Source organism: Thalia democratica, chromosome 2 (assembly GCF_965202585.1).
Source record: "Thalia democratica chromosome 2, ktThaDemo2.hap1.1, whole genome shotgun sequence".
Classification (NCBI taxonomy): Eukaryota; Metazoa; Chordata; class Thaliacea; order Salpida; family Salpidae; genus Thalia; species Thalia democratica.
The window spans coordinates 53,505,338-53,518,575 of record NC_139166.1 but is presented as its reverse complement, the minus strand read 5'-3'; the positions used below and the strand labels follow the sequence as shown (position 1 = coordinate 53,518,575).

At 24.5% G+C, this 13,238-nt stretch overlaps 1 protein-coding gene across 1 annotated transcript; it reads left to right on the top strand.

Moving 5' to 3' along the window:
- Window positions 1-270: 270 nt before the first annotated feature.
- On the top strand, window positions 271-5,233 carry LOC145829946 (uncharacterized). The gene is made up of 3 exons (XM_082937833.1): window positions 271-369; window positions 4,035-4,246; window positions 4,627-5,233. Exons 1-3 carry the CDS (start codon window positions 306-308, stop codon window positions 4,822-4,824), a joined length of 474 nt encoding a protein of 157 aa, XP_082793959.1. The 5' UTR covers window positions 271-305; the 3' UTR covers window positions 4,825-5,233.
- Window positions 5,234-13,238: the final 8,005 nt, after the last annotated feature.

Sequence of the window (13,238 nt, the reverse complement as noted above, 5' to 3'; positions counted from 1 at the left end):
TAAAATTAGTTGATCTGGATTTGGATATTTTTTTAAATTGAGATCTAGCAAAATTGAATACATGATCCGGTAGATCACTAGAAGTTCAACTATTTTAATATTAAGATAATTTCAATTCTCCGGTCAAGATATTTTAATCTAAGTTTGTAATCAAACGAAAACAAATGGGATTTATTTTTATTATAGTCTTTGATATATAAGTTGTTACAATGGTGAGTTCCCTACCTCACAACTGATTACATTGTACATACTACAAATAAAAATTATACTGAAGGAACTTTTAGCAAACTTAGCTTATCTTAAATATGCAAACTATTAGTCTTTTACTGAAATTTGTTTTAACATGGCTTAGCATCAAAAAAGTTTTTAGTAAGTTTGAATTTGTTTGCCTAACTCGTAAAATTTACCTATGATTTTTTTATTTTATTAAATTATATATACTAATGCTATTTTATGTTCCTCTGATTATTATGTGATTTTTTGCTGATGTACCTGCTTAAGCTACTAACACAGTAATCCTGATTATTTGTTTAGAGTTATTTATAAGAAGTTGCTTAAAGTTAGTAAACGGTTTCACGCTAATAAACTTTTAATTAAGTATTCAAAAAAAAAGTTTTTGATTTCTGATAAAACTTCAAAAAACTGTGAGTTTAGTGAGAAGATTAATGGTTTTCTTATTAAGCAGAGGAATAGTTTAAAACACTTAGCTGTGGTTTCAGATGATAAGCTAAATTAGAAGAAACATTTGAGTTCTCTAAAATCAAAACTGTCTGGTAATTTTTATAATTTTTCAAAAATGAGATATTATTTTACACAATTATATATACTGTTTATTAAACGTCAAAAATCGCTCAAAAAGTTTGGTCCAAGGACCTGGTGCACAAAAAAACCTTTTGGTCAGTGAGTCATATACCAGAACAGTTTGACGTCATGTCCAGGACATGACAATTACAATAAAAATGCTATATCATCGTTTGTTTTATCCGCACATTCAATATTGTTTATCTGCGTTAGGTGTTGCTGCTGACTGTAACTTAAAAACAAGTGATCAAATAAATAAAAAATAATGATCAAATATGTTTGCTGTGTTCCAGCCCTGACCACAACAAACCCTCTGTTTAAAAGAAAAACTGGTCAGCTGAAATTAAATAATGTGTATAAATTACAAATTTGTAAGTTCATGTGTTTGATCCAGGGCACAATAAATTCACACTTGCTAGTTTTGTTGATTCAAACAATACAAGGTTTTCAAATAAGTTAAATTATATAACTGAAAGACCTAGAAACAAGACTTGGCCTAATCTGCTTTAGGTATATGGGTCCAAAGTTTTATTATAAGTTCATAGAAACTTTTAAAAACTTAAAAAAAAAAAATTTAAAATGATAAATATTATTATTCTATTATTATATATTTTTAATGATAAAATATAGTTGTAATTTTTATCATTATATGGTTTAAATTTATTTAGCCACTACTAGATTTGAAATTAGAAAATCTTACTGTAGGCTAAAAAAAAAGCATTAAATAGCAATAAGCTAATGAAAATTATCTTTCATTTCTGTAAAACTTTAATCCTTTATGATAAAGAGTTATGAATTAAAAATTTGTTATATTTTCCTCGTTAGGAAAGTAAATTAAATTACTACTGAAAGAAAGTTTTAGCCTGTACCTAGATGATGGTGATCTAGAAATGTTCAGACAGAGAAAGTCTATGAGTTTCTATCTCTAAGAAAAGAGTTTCTATATAAAAATAAAAACAGAGCTAGGGGACGATGATGTATACATTCTTAACTGATCACTTAATTTGCAGAGTATTTTATGTCATCCATCAAAAAAAATTGAAAAAAGTATAAACTGACATACAAATCATTCTATAGATACGTATCTATTAAGTGGTATGTAGCTTAAAAACCAAAGAATATATTTTTGAATAAGGTCCTTGAACCATTTTCATAAAAACTATATGGAATTATCTAAAGTTATTCAGCACAAGCTCTTATCTTTAATTAATTATAATATTAACAATACACAAAATTATACAGTAACAATTAAAGAATAGCAGATCTGATTTTATATTGGAAAACAAAAAAAAAAATTAAGAAACACAGAAGGAAAAGTGTATAACTTTTTAAATTCAATATTAAGCTCTTAAAAAAAGCGTGAAAAAGTTTGTAAAACAAGTGGATTAATATTTTCCCAAAACTGGTCCCTTTAAAACATCTTTAACAACAATAGCATTGAATTTTTTCTTGCATGTATACCAAATTTATACCAAATTTAAAAAATAAACCATTGAACACTAGAATAAGATAATTCTAAAATATAAAGAAAGCAAACTAAGTAGTTAAAGAAAATTGACATGCCCTACCCAGTAAAATAAATGTTCCTCACAAAAACTACTTGTTACATTGCTTCAGTTATGTATTACAGTTATGCACCATATTATAGTAATGATGTTGGTTAAAGAGTTTAAAGTCAAATTCAATGAATAAATGAGTATAGTTTTAGATAGAATTGTTTGAAACTATAAATTAAGTTTGTCTATCTACAATAAGAACTTTAATGATTATTATTAAATGAATATTAACATATTTTGAATAATACTTCATAAAGTCAGGGTTGCCACTTTACCTGGAAACCTGGAATTTGACAATTTAGGCAAAACAAACCTTGAAAAACCTGGAATTTGAGAAATTTAAAAAACCCTTGAAAAACCTGGATATTTGAAGAAAACTCATTAAAAAACCTAGAATTTTTTACAGTTTTTACATGTTAAGTAGTAAAATTTTGATTTGACACAAAAAATGTATCATATAGATAAACATTTTTGTCATCATAAAAGTTTTTTTTATTAAAAAACGCAGTTTAAGTAGTTTTACAGCATCTTATCAATGTTTTTATACTGTTAAACACAGTATTTTACCATAATCTTAACTTTAAACTAAAAAATTACCTATAAATGTGTCCTTTTAAAAACCTGGAAGAAATTTTGAAAGCATGGAAAATAAATTAAAAGCGAGTGGCAACCCTGAATAAAGTAAAACAAAATAAACTGAGAAAGATATGTAATTTATGTAGTCTTGAAGTATCAATAATAGCTAATCTAGTTTTCTAACATCTCTTAATTTCAGATCAGATTTTATTAGTAAATGCAACCATTTCATTCATGAAAGTATAGACATTTTAAAGCTACATAGATTATGTTCTTATTCTATATTACTATATAGTTTATTTTATTTACCTATTTTGTAAACCATACATATGTATATATATATTACTTCACGTAAAATCATATATACTTATTCTCAGGAAAGCATTAAGCATCAAACCCAAAATAACTGTAAACTAGTATTTATTTTGTATCATATATGTACTTTTATATTATTTTTTACTCTTTCAACCCTGAGTTTGTTTATTCCCTAAAATCTTTAAAACAATGTTTAGCTTAAAAATTTTTATTATAGTTTTTATAACTTTAAATTAACTACCAAAGGTTTTATATAGCACCAGGGGTAACATTTCCTTGCATAGGTTTTTGTTTTAAATTGAAATTTATTTTTTACATTAAAAAACAAAACAAAAGTTTTATTTTATGGTTAATAATTAGAAACATTTATTCTTAATTTAGTTCAAGTTCCCAGGCTTCCCTTACGATAAATAGCATCATACGAATAACATAATAATGTTTTCTATGGTTAAAGTTTAAAATAATTAGTTATGTATGGTTCTGAAATTTAAGCTGGGTTTAAGTATTTTTACTTAAGTTATTGTTCTACTTTTGATATTGGAACAGTGTATTTTATATAGCGTTGTTTAGTACTTAGGTTATAAACAACTAAACTGTTTAAATACCTTAAACACAGTTTTAAACTTTATTGCTTGTATTTATTATGAAACTTTTAACAAATCAAAGCAGTTTCAAAATGTAGCTCAAATTTAAATAAGCCTGCCTTAAACTTAAACTATAGACTAAAAGCTTTAGCAAGAAGGCACAAACACACTTTTTTGCAGCAAACTGTATTTACTGTTTTAGGTGGTGAAATTTTGTGCAGAAGATGTGGCAAGACAATAGCTTCAACTAAAAATGTTTTCAATGTTATAGGAAAACCCTCTGCAGTACTCAAAAAAGAAGTAAAACAATACTCTGATGAAACCTTAGCTTTAGTGCAATACTTTAGAAATCCAAGTAGTCAATTTTTTAAACTTTTTACTGTCAACAAAGCAGACGTAATTGTGGAGAAACAAGTTTGTCTATTTAATTTTAAACTTGAACTAAAATTATCTAAAAATCTTCAATTTTTTTCCTTAAATTAGATTTTCTTAAGTAGTTTTGTCAGGGTTTTCACACACTAAGGATAGTTTTTTTTGAAAAAATTAAGCTGACTCATGCAATGGTTTTTGCTTACATAAGTGATTCTTTTTTCATTGATATTCATGAAAAGTAAAAAAAAATAAATATTTTTTCAACATTTCTCAGCTTTAAAAATATAATTAAGTCTTTTAAAACTTGACTAACTCTTTTGAAATTCTTTTTTTTTGCATTCTCTTAACAAGAAGATATAAGGATTTCTTAAATAATTAACTTTTATTGACTATCATCTAAATTAAAATAACTATCTTCACAGGTAGTAGCAGACGACACCTGGTTCAACAATCACGCGTGGTCGGTGTGCGGCTGCCCGCAATGCAACCACCAGGTGGGGTGGTTGTACCAGAGGGTGGATGGTGACCAGGACCAGAGTTTCTACGGGTTGATACAGGACAAGACCATTGAGGAGGTGGAGGCCAGGATGCCCAAGATCGGCTGGTGGGCAGTCAATTGAATGTATTTGGTGTAATACACTTTGTTAGTTGATGGTTGTATGCTTGTAGTTTTCAAAAAAAAAAATTTAATCTCAAGGACTTATTGCAATCAATTAAAGGTTTAAGTTGTATTTTTTGTTGATTGAAATTGCACAAAATTTAATACTTTAAATGAAAAATTTGTTTGCATCAGTTTAGAAATGCTGTGTCTAACTTTTTACAATTGTAGAGAGTATGTAGTGTGCGTAAAAAAAATAATTCTGTAGTGGAAAAATGGTTAAATATTTGCCTTTTTGTATAGTTCCTTTAAATTTTTTTATTGTTTTTTCACAAATAATTTTTTTGATTATGTTTGTTGTTTAGCTCTTGATTTAAGAACTACGAATAACATTTTGTTAGTACATATATTTTTTCTTTTTTGAAATTTATCTAACCACTGGTTTCGTTTAGAAGTCATTCTAAATTTGTTACTTGTTTATATTTAATTTTTATATTTTGCAGTATATATACATTGTATTTTACAAATGCTTTATTTCATTCACTAGCTTAGTAAATCTACGTGTAAGCTTAATAATAGTTTTTAATTATTCAACAAAAATATTTTCTAAATGAATAAAACCTAAACTTCCTCGTAAGTAAATGTTCTGGTATTATATTTGTCACTTTTTAATATGTAATTTTATAAAAACATGTTATTTAATAAACATTCGTTTGTAACTAATTTTTATGAGAATATATTAGGAATATTTTTATTAGGAATTATTATTCACGCCCAGTAGAAATATGAAAAGTTGAATTATAAAAGAATAATTTTCAAAACTCCTTAGAATTATTTGTAAATGTGTGGCATAACAAATACGTGTTAGATGAGTGCATGTAACTTTTTTCGGAAGTTCTTCTATACAAACATTTTTTTTGTAATAAAAAGTCGATTAATATATGTAAAGTTCATAAAATACAAACAAGACAAAAGCGAAACGAGCTTTACGTTAGCTCGAATAGCATTTTTGCAGTTCTTATTTTTAACCAAACATTAAAACCTATTATTTTCAATTTTATTAATGCTAACTTGGAACTTTTTTTTTTAATTATAAAGAACGTTCTTTTGCTTTACTTTTCACAATAATTTCCATCAAATTGGGATTTTACTTTTGTAGTCGGGCTCCTTTAAAAATGTAACGTTTTTTTGCATTTTTTACTTAACACCTTTTTTTTCAAAAATAATTAGTTTTTTTTTTGAATTTATGTTTTTTAACATATTTATTTAACATAATAAAGTTATTCACTTAAAAAAAAAAAAAAAATTTTTATTTCAAATTTTTTTTATTACATATGCCTTATGATAAAATTCTTAGCACTTGAGCAAGAATCCTTCGAATTACGTAAACAAAGTACTAAGAATTTAGGTAAAACTTGTATGGGATATATACTGAAAAAAATAATAATAAATTAAGAAAAATATAATAACGTCATAAAACTTAAATACATAAGTCCATCCATTAAAAATAAAAATTATTTTAGAAATTTTATATTTTTGCCATAAAACTATGAACAAAAAAAAACAAAAATCGTGCAAATTGGCATATTTGGAATTTTGCTGAAAAATCGATTTAGGCAAATGTTATTAGAAAAAATTTAAAAAAAAAATTAATAACGTTATTAAAATCAGTTTAATAGTATGTTAAAAAAAAATAAATTTGAGAAAAAATAATTATTTTCGGAAAAAATTGGTGTAAAAAAATACAAAAAAACATTATATTTTTAAAAGGGCCCCAGTACAAAAGTAAAACCCCAATTAGATAAAAATTATTATGAAAAGCGAAGCAAAAGAGCGTTCTTTAGAAAAAAAAGTTCTAAGTTTGCATTAAAGAAATTTAAAATAATTGGTTTTAAAGTTTGGTTTAAAAAAAAAAACAAAATATGCCATTCAAGTTCACGTTCGTTATTAAATCGCTTAAAATTCTTAATTCCTCGTTATTAAGTCTGCTCAGCTTTGTTTTCATTTTTGTTAACAATAGCTTGAGGAGCAAAATGGCCGTTTTCTAAATTTGAGTTTTATAAGAGATTTTATTTCAAAAAGTAAATAAAACGTTTTAGGTACTTGATATGTTCTTACAAAATTTTAAGTCGGTGCAGTTGAGGCAATGCAAAACCTCACGCGACGCCCCTGGTTAACACTATATTGCCGTAGTTTTTAACAAGTTTGGGAAAAATAAACAAAGAAAAAATAAGTGTTTTGTAACTACTTACAGTTAAAAAATACCAGAAGCATTTATTTTACTTTTATAATAACATTTGACAATTTTAAAGCAAGTGAAGATTGTGTAGGATAAAACATTTCTCCACGTTTTTAAGTTTTTTCTGGTTTTTGAAAGTGCAAGTTTTTAGTCCATTTTCAGTTTAAAATTAAGTTTAAGGTAAAAAACTGTGTTATTTAGAATCAAAACATTGAAAAATTATGTAAAGCTGCTTTAAATGTGTGTTTTAAAACTTCGATAATGAAAAGAAATTTTATTTTAGATTTTTAGTGTCAATTCGAAATTTTAATACTTTACATGTAAACATTGGTTAAAGTTCCAAGTTTTTCCAGGTTTATTAGTTATTTTCCTTATACTTCCAGTTTTATCTATGTTTATTTCAAAATTTCTCGAATTCAAGCTTTTTCCTGGTTAAGTTGCCACCCTGGATTATATTTAAAAAGTGCTAAAATATATTAACTTTAATGCCTATTGCTGGACACATAATTGTATTTTTTCCTTTGAGTAAATTAGCTTGTATTTGTATATAAATTATTAATATTTAATGTTTTAAAGACAGTCATAAAATTAGCAGTTCATAAAAACTTTAATCATTACAAGTAACGAAATACAGAAGAATATAATAACAGTACAATTAAAATACTATCAAATACTATAAATTACAAAAGTATTGAAAACAAATACTTTCAACGGATTGGTAGGGAGAAAGACATTTTAGTCATCAAGCTACACACCATTTACTTGTAAACACTGTTTTAAGCTATCTAAATTTTTTATAATTACAAGTATGTACTATTGGATTAATTGTATAAATATTACAACTATGGTTAATGCCCTCATAGTATACAAAAGTTGTACTTCAACTATTTTAGATGTTTAGAAATTTTAACTTATTGCAGTTTGCTCTGAAAAAAAAAAGTAGATAGTTCGAAACAACCATTCATTAAATCTTTCAGTTTTTAGCAAAGTTATAACTATCAAGTTGTATAATCATCCTAGGACCGTTAAGTTAAAAAAATGTACTTTTTCTAGAATGTTTTTTATAACATAAATCTTTATAATCTAGATATAATTCCCTTAGAATTTTAATTTTGATCAGCTTTATTTATAATTTAAAGAAATAACTCAAATTTAATAAAATATCTAATTTATGATTACTTCAATTTACATTATGCTGGTAAAAAACATTTTAAGATTATCTTAGTAAAAAGAAAATAAAATTTTTAGGATTAACTTTTATAATTATTAATTTGTAATCTAAAATTAAGTTAATACTCCCGAGATCATATAAGTTTTAATTTTTATTTTATCTTCCTTTTCAACCAGAGCCGTTCTAAAGTCGGTTTAAAACTATTAAGACCTAATCTCTAAAAGTTAAATTAACTAGTTTTTTTATCTTTTGATAAACGAAAGGATATTTTAGATACTCTGCTTTTATTAATAAAATGCATTAAAAATAGTTATTTACAACAAACTAAAAAGTAACTTCTTTTGAACATTATATTTATATTGTAATATGTCATTTAGGGTACTCAGAAAAAAAAACAACACAGTCAACTAATACTCTGTAAATAAGTTATTTAGCACTAAAATATGTACAAATTTATTGCTTAATACTCTACAATAAAAATATGTGAAAATTAATTCACTTCTAATCTTTAAGTTTAAACTTTTTGCCACAGTCATTAAACGGGCAATTTCCATTATGTTTTTCCATTCAACTTGTAATGCAATGATCGTGGAAAACATGGTCGCATTTTCTAAACATTGCACTGCACTCTCCGGTCTTGTTGTCGGACAGACACTGGATGCAATCGTCCTGGAGGTGGTGTTGGCAGATTGCACATTTTTCAATCTCGGTGTCGTATGACCTTGTGGCCACGGTATAGATCTTCTTCGCTTCAAACAGTTTTTGGCATGGAAGATGAAGTTGTTTTATTAGACATTTTTATCAATTAGTTTCGTACTAAAATTGTTTTTTTTTAATATGCAAATACACTATTTTTTTAAACGTTATTAAAACATTTTTTTAATGTAATTTAACGATGTAAAACGCATCCAACAAGCATTGATCTTACAGACTGAACTATGTTTTTAAAATAAACAAATGAGCAAAATTAAACTACAAATTACTAAATTTATATGTTCTCGAATAAATTTCTAAAAATCTTATGAAAATATCTGTATCTATAACAATTTAAATATCATTTATAAGTAATTGTTAAAATAAAAAACACCATGTTTTTTTTCTCCAGTTTATAGCCAAAAGTGTTATATACATTAACAATTACTTAAGGTAATCATTCAGTAGGGTCGCACTGGTTTTTAGAAAATATTCTCCATGTTTAAAAAGTTCAATTAAGATTTTTAAATATACAGGTTTTTAGGTCAATTTTTAGTTTGAAATTAAGTTCAAAGTATAAACCTATGCTAAATAGTATAACAACATTAAAGATACTTTAAAGCTACTATTAATGTGTTTTTTAAAAGAAATATTTTTAATGATGACAAAAGTTTGTTGTATCAAATTAAAATTTTACTACTTAATATGTAAAAAAATTTTATATCTATAATTTTTTTCTTGGTTTTATACTTATTATTGTTCGAAATTCCAGGTTATTTTAGCCTAGATTGTCAAATTCCAAGTTGTTCAAGAATTTAAGATTTTTGGCAAACTTCTTAAAAGTATTGATAAATAGCTTTGAATTTTTAAATATATCCAAAAGTTACCAAATTGCAAGTACTAGAGTAAAAAAGGATATAGGAACTAAATAATGGTTTAAAACTAGAAAAAAAGTGTTATAAAAATGTGTTTTTAGTTCTCTAGTGTGTAGGGTAACCTTACCAAAAGTTTAATGTCACTTACAGAGTATTTAGGAACATGAAACCTGATGATAATAAATAGTCTAAACTCAAAATAAAATTGAGTAAATAAATATTTTTCTATTTTTTTGTTGGAATTAATTTAAATTAAATAAATTCTTAATTTTCTCATGTATAAAAAACTAAACGGCTTGTGCACCTAAACTATTTTTTACAATTAAATAAGTGTAATCCAACATTAACAGCTGAATTTTAAAATTATTTAAAGAAAATATAGTCAATTACAAAACAATAAAAAGTATAACAACTTAAAAATAATGCAACATTTAAAACTTTTTACATAAAAATTTTAAAGACTAGATACAGCTGATTTAAAGTTGTTTAAAACTTATTTGTTTTACACAATTTTTTAATGATTAGAAGTATTTTTGTAAATTTAATTTTTAATATTTTGTGAACAATTTTAAAAAAATAATCAGCTATTCTAAGTAAAGTATTTGGAAAGTTTTCAACAAATAATTTATAATAGCACATTGTTGTTTACCTACTGAAATAAATAAAGTATAAAAATTAACTACAGTAAATAAAAATATATTATTAGCCTTTGGACAACTTACGTCAACAAGTGTACAGACAAATGATTAACTTTAGAAGTTTTTCATTTAAAGCAATAAAATCATTTTAGTCATCAGGGTTTATTTTGAAAGGCCTCTAAATTTCATAAAAAGCAGGGACAGAGTTCAAAGTAACAACTCTTTTTCATTTTATCCCTGGTTAGCAATGACTAAAACTATCTTCAAAGTATAGTTTACCATTATTTAATTTTATGTATAACAGTTTACTTCTAATCTGATTTTAAGCACTGTTGAACTGGGATTAGATAAATAAACAAGAGTTCTGAACACTGATAAAGTATTTTTTTAGTTATAAGTTAAAACATCACACTCGAGCAGTTTTTGGCGATTCTCTCAACAATAATCTAGAAATTTTTCTTGTTAAAATAATGTAAGAAATTTTTGTACATGTTTTGTATTCTAATTTGAACTTGTAAAACTTATTTCAATCAGCTCCCATCAAGCTTTTGCTAAATGATTGTTATAGGGTTTAAAAATTGGTATGAAATTTGTTGTTACCTATTTTCAGTATGTTCGCTTTAAAACCTTTTGTTGTTTTACTAAACTTAATGCTAAAAACCTTTTTACGCATCTTTAAAACCTATAAAACAAAAAAAAAATACGAGCTAAAAACTTAAAATACTATTTATCAGAAAAGTCATAAAAAATAGGCTGAGATTTATAGGATAAATATAAAAACTCAAACTAGCAGGAGTTTTGCGAATAAAATCAAACAAGCCTGAGCTTAGATAAAAACTTCAAATTAGCCATAAATTTTTTAAAAGTCAGAGTTATTTCGAGTACTTAACAAATCTAATATAAATTTAATGTTTTATATACAACAGCTACTTTTGATCTAAATTTATTAATATTTGTTATTGTAAGTTATTTATATAGTAAACTAAAAAAAAAACTTATTTTTCTTCTTTTTTTCATTAAATTTTAACTAAAAAAATTAAAGAAAAGTATAAAAAATAGTTTTCAAATAAAATAGAACGTTTTTTATTTGTACATAAAAGCTATTTAAAAATCCAGGTTTCAAGGTAAAATTGTCATCCTTATATTATTACTAAAACATTATATAATTCTACTGATAAGTTTTCAAGTCCTAGAAATATGGAAGTGTAGTGGATTTATATTTTAGATTAATAAAATATTTTCTTAAATATTCTATACTTACTTAACTTTAAATTCATTTAACTTTAGTATTACTTCTAGAAGTGTAGTTTTATTAACAATATATTATCAGTTTGATTAGTTTCATAAAACCTGTGAAAGCCCAATTGAAATTAAAATAACAACAGTTTTTATGTTATACAAAACTAAAAAAAGGTAATTAAAAACTGGTCAGTTTAAACAGCAAACTAATGTTAGGAAGCTATTAGTTTGTATCAATTATTTAAAGGCTAAACCTACAAAAAGAAATCCAATTACAAAAAGTAAACTATTTACGAAAAATACTTTAAAAATTCTAATTTCTGCTTAATTATTTAAAAAAATCAATTGAAAAATATAAAGATTTCAAAGAGTATGTTTAAATGATTTTAAATAAAAAAGCTCGTTTTTTTAAATTCTTTAAGGGTTAACAAAGATAACAAACTTGATACATAATATATTTAATACTACTTTGAACTTTGTAAACTAAAAAGTCTGTGATCGCAACGATTGACACTAAATCATCAAAAAACCAAGGTAGACACTAGTGGCGTCTTTTTTTTAGGGAGTGCTGCAAATTGAGATTGTCAAGTTAAAACCTAGTTTGAAACTTTAGATAAAAATCATAAAGGTAACGTGAAGAAATAGGCTAGTTTTAAGAAAAAATTTTAACAAGTTTCTTTTAATTAGTTAAAAATCAAATTTAAAAAAATATTTAGAAAAATATCTTATACCTGTATATACCATTACTCTTTTGAAACAACTGTAGCTACTTTTTTGTAAAACTAAGCCATGATAGTTTCTGTATTTGAAAAAAAATAAATTTACTAGTCTGAAATTAACACTTGACTAACTAGCAATAAAAAAATATTGTTTTAATGAAAATAATTTTTTGTGCTATCAATTTGATAAGAAATAACAAGGTTATTAAAAAATAATTATCTAATCTATCTAAACGTTTTAAAATAAATGACAAAATAAAGATAATGACTTATAATTTCAGACTCAATAGCAAAACTTAAATAACCTACATTTAATAATATAAAAAAATGAATAAAAAAAGTTGTATAATAAATGTAAAGTTTTTATAGATATCTAAATATTTTCAGTAACTTAAAAAAAATGAAAAGCAAAGTTTAGTCATACATAGTTTTGAATATAGACACATAAACAAATAAAACAAAATTTGTTTAAAAGGTCTTTTTTTGTAAACTAAAGTTGTAAAAAAAGCTGTCAAAATTTATATTTAGCATCAACAAATAATTATCTAAAACAATTAACTTTTACTACAAACAAAATCGAAGTCAAGTCAGAACTAGTTTATATAAACAAAATTAATAAATAAAGCAAAATCTACATAATAGATCAAAATTTGCAAACCAACAAAACTAAAAGTTCTAAAATAATCTATAAGCGTTAATATCTAATTAATAAATACTAGCTAAAAACATAAATTGTATCTGAAAAGAAATGAAAATTAAAGTTTAGTCAGAGTTAGCATTCAATACACAGAATTTAAAAATAAGTAAAATATTTTTAATAGTTTACTAATTGCAAAATTAGTATTAAAAGTTTAAAAGTAAC

Bases quoted from the DNA above. Each gene is read 5' to 3' on its own strand.
- LOC145829946 (XM_082937833.1), top strand. From the start codon at position 306: ATGCAAACTATTAGTCTTTTACTGAAATTTGTTTTAACATGGCTTAGC. The intron at 370-4,034 runs GTAAGTTTGAAT...TTACTGTTTTAG, and splicing joins TAGCATCAAAAAAGTTTTTA to GTGGTGAAATTTTGTGCAGA. The intron at 4,247-4,626 runs GTTTGTCTATTT...CTATCTTCACAG, and splicing joins ACGTAATTGTGGAGAAACAA to GTAGTAGCAGACGACACCTG.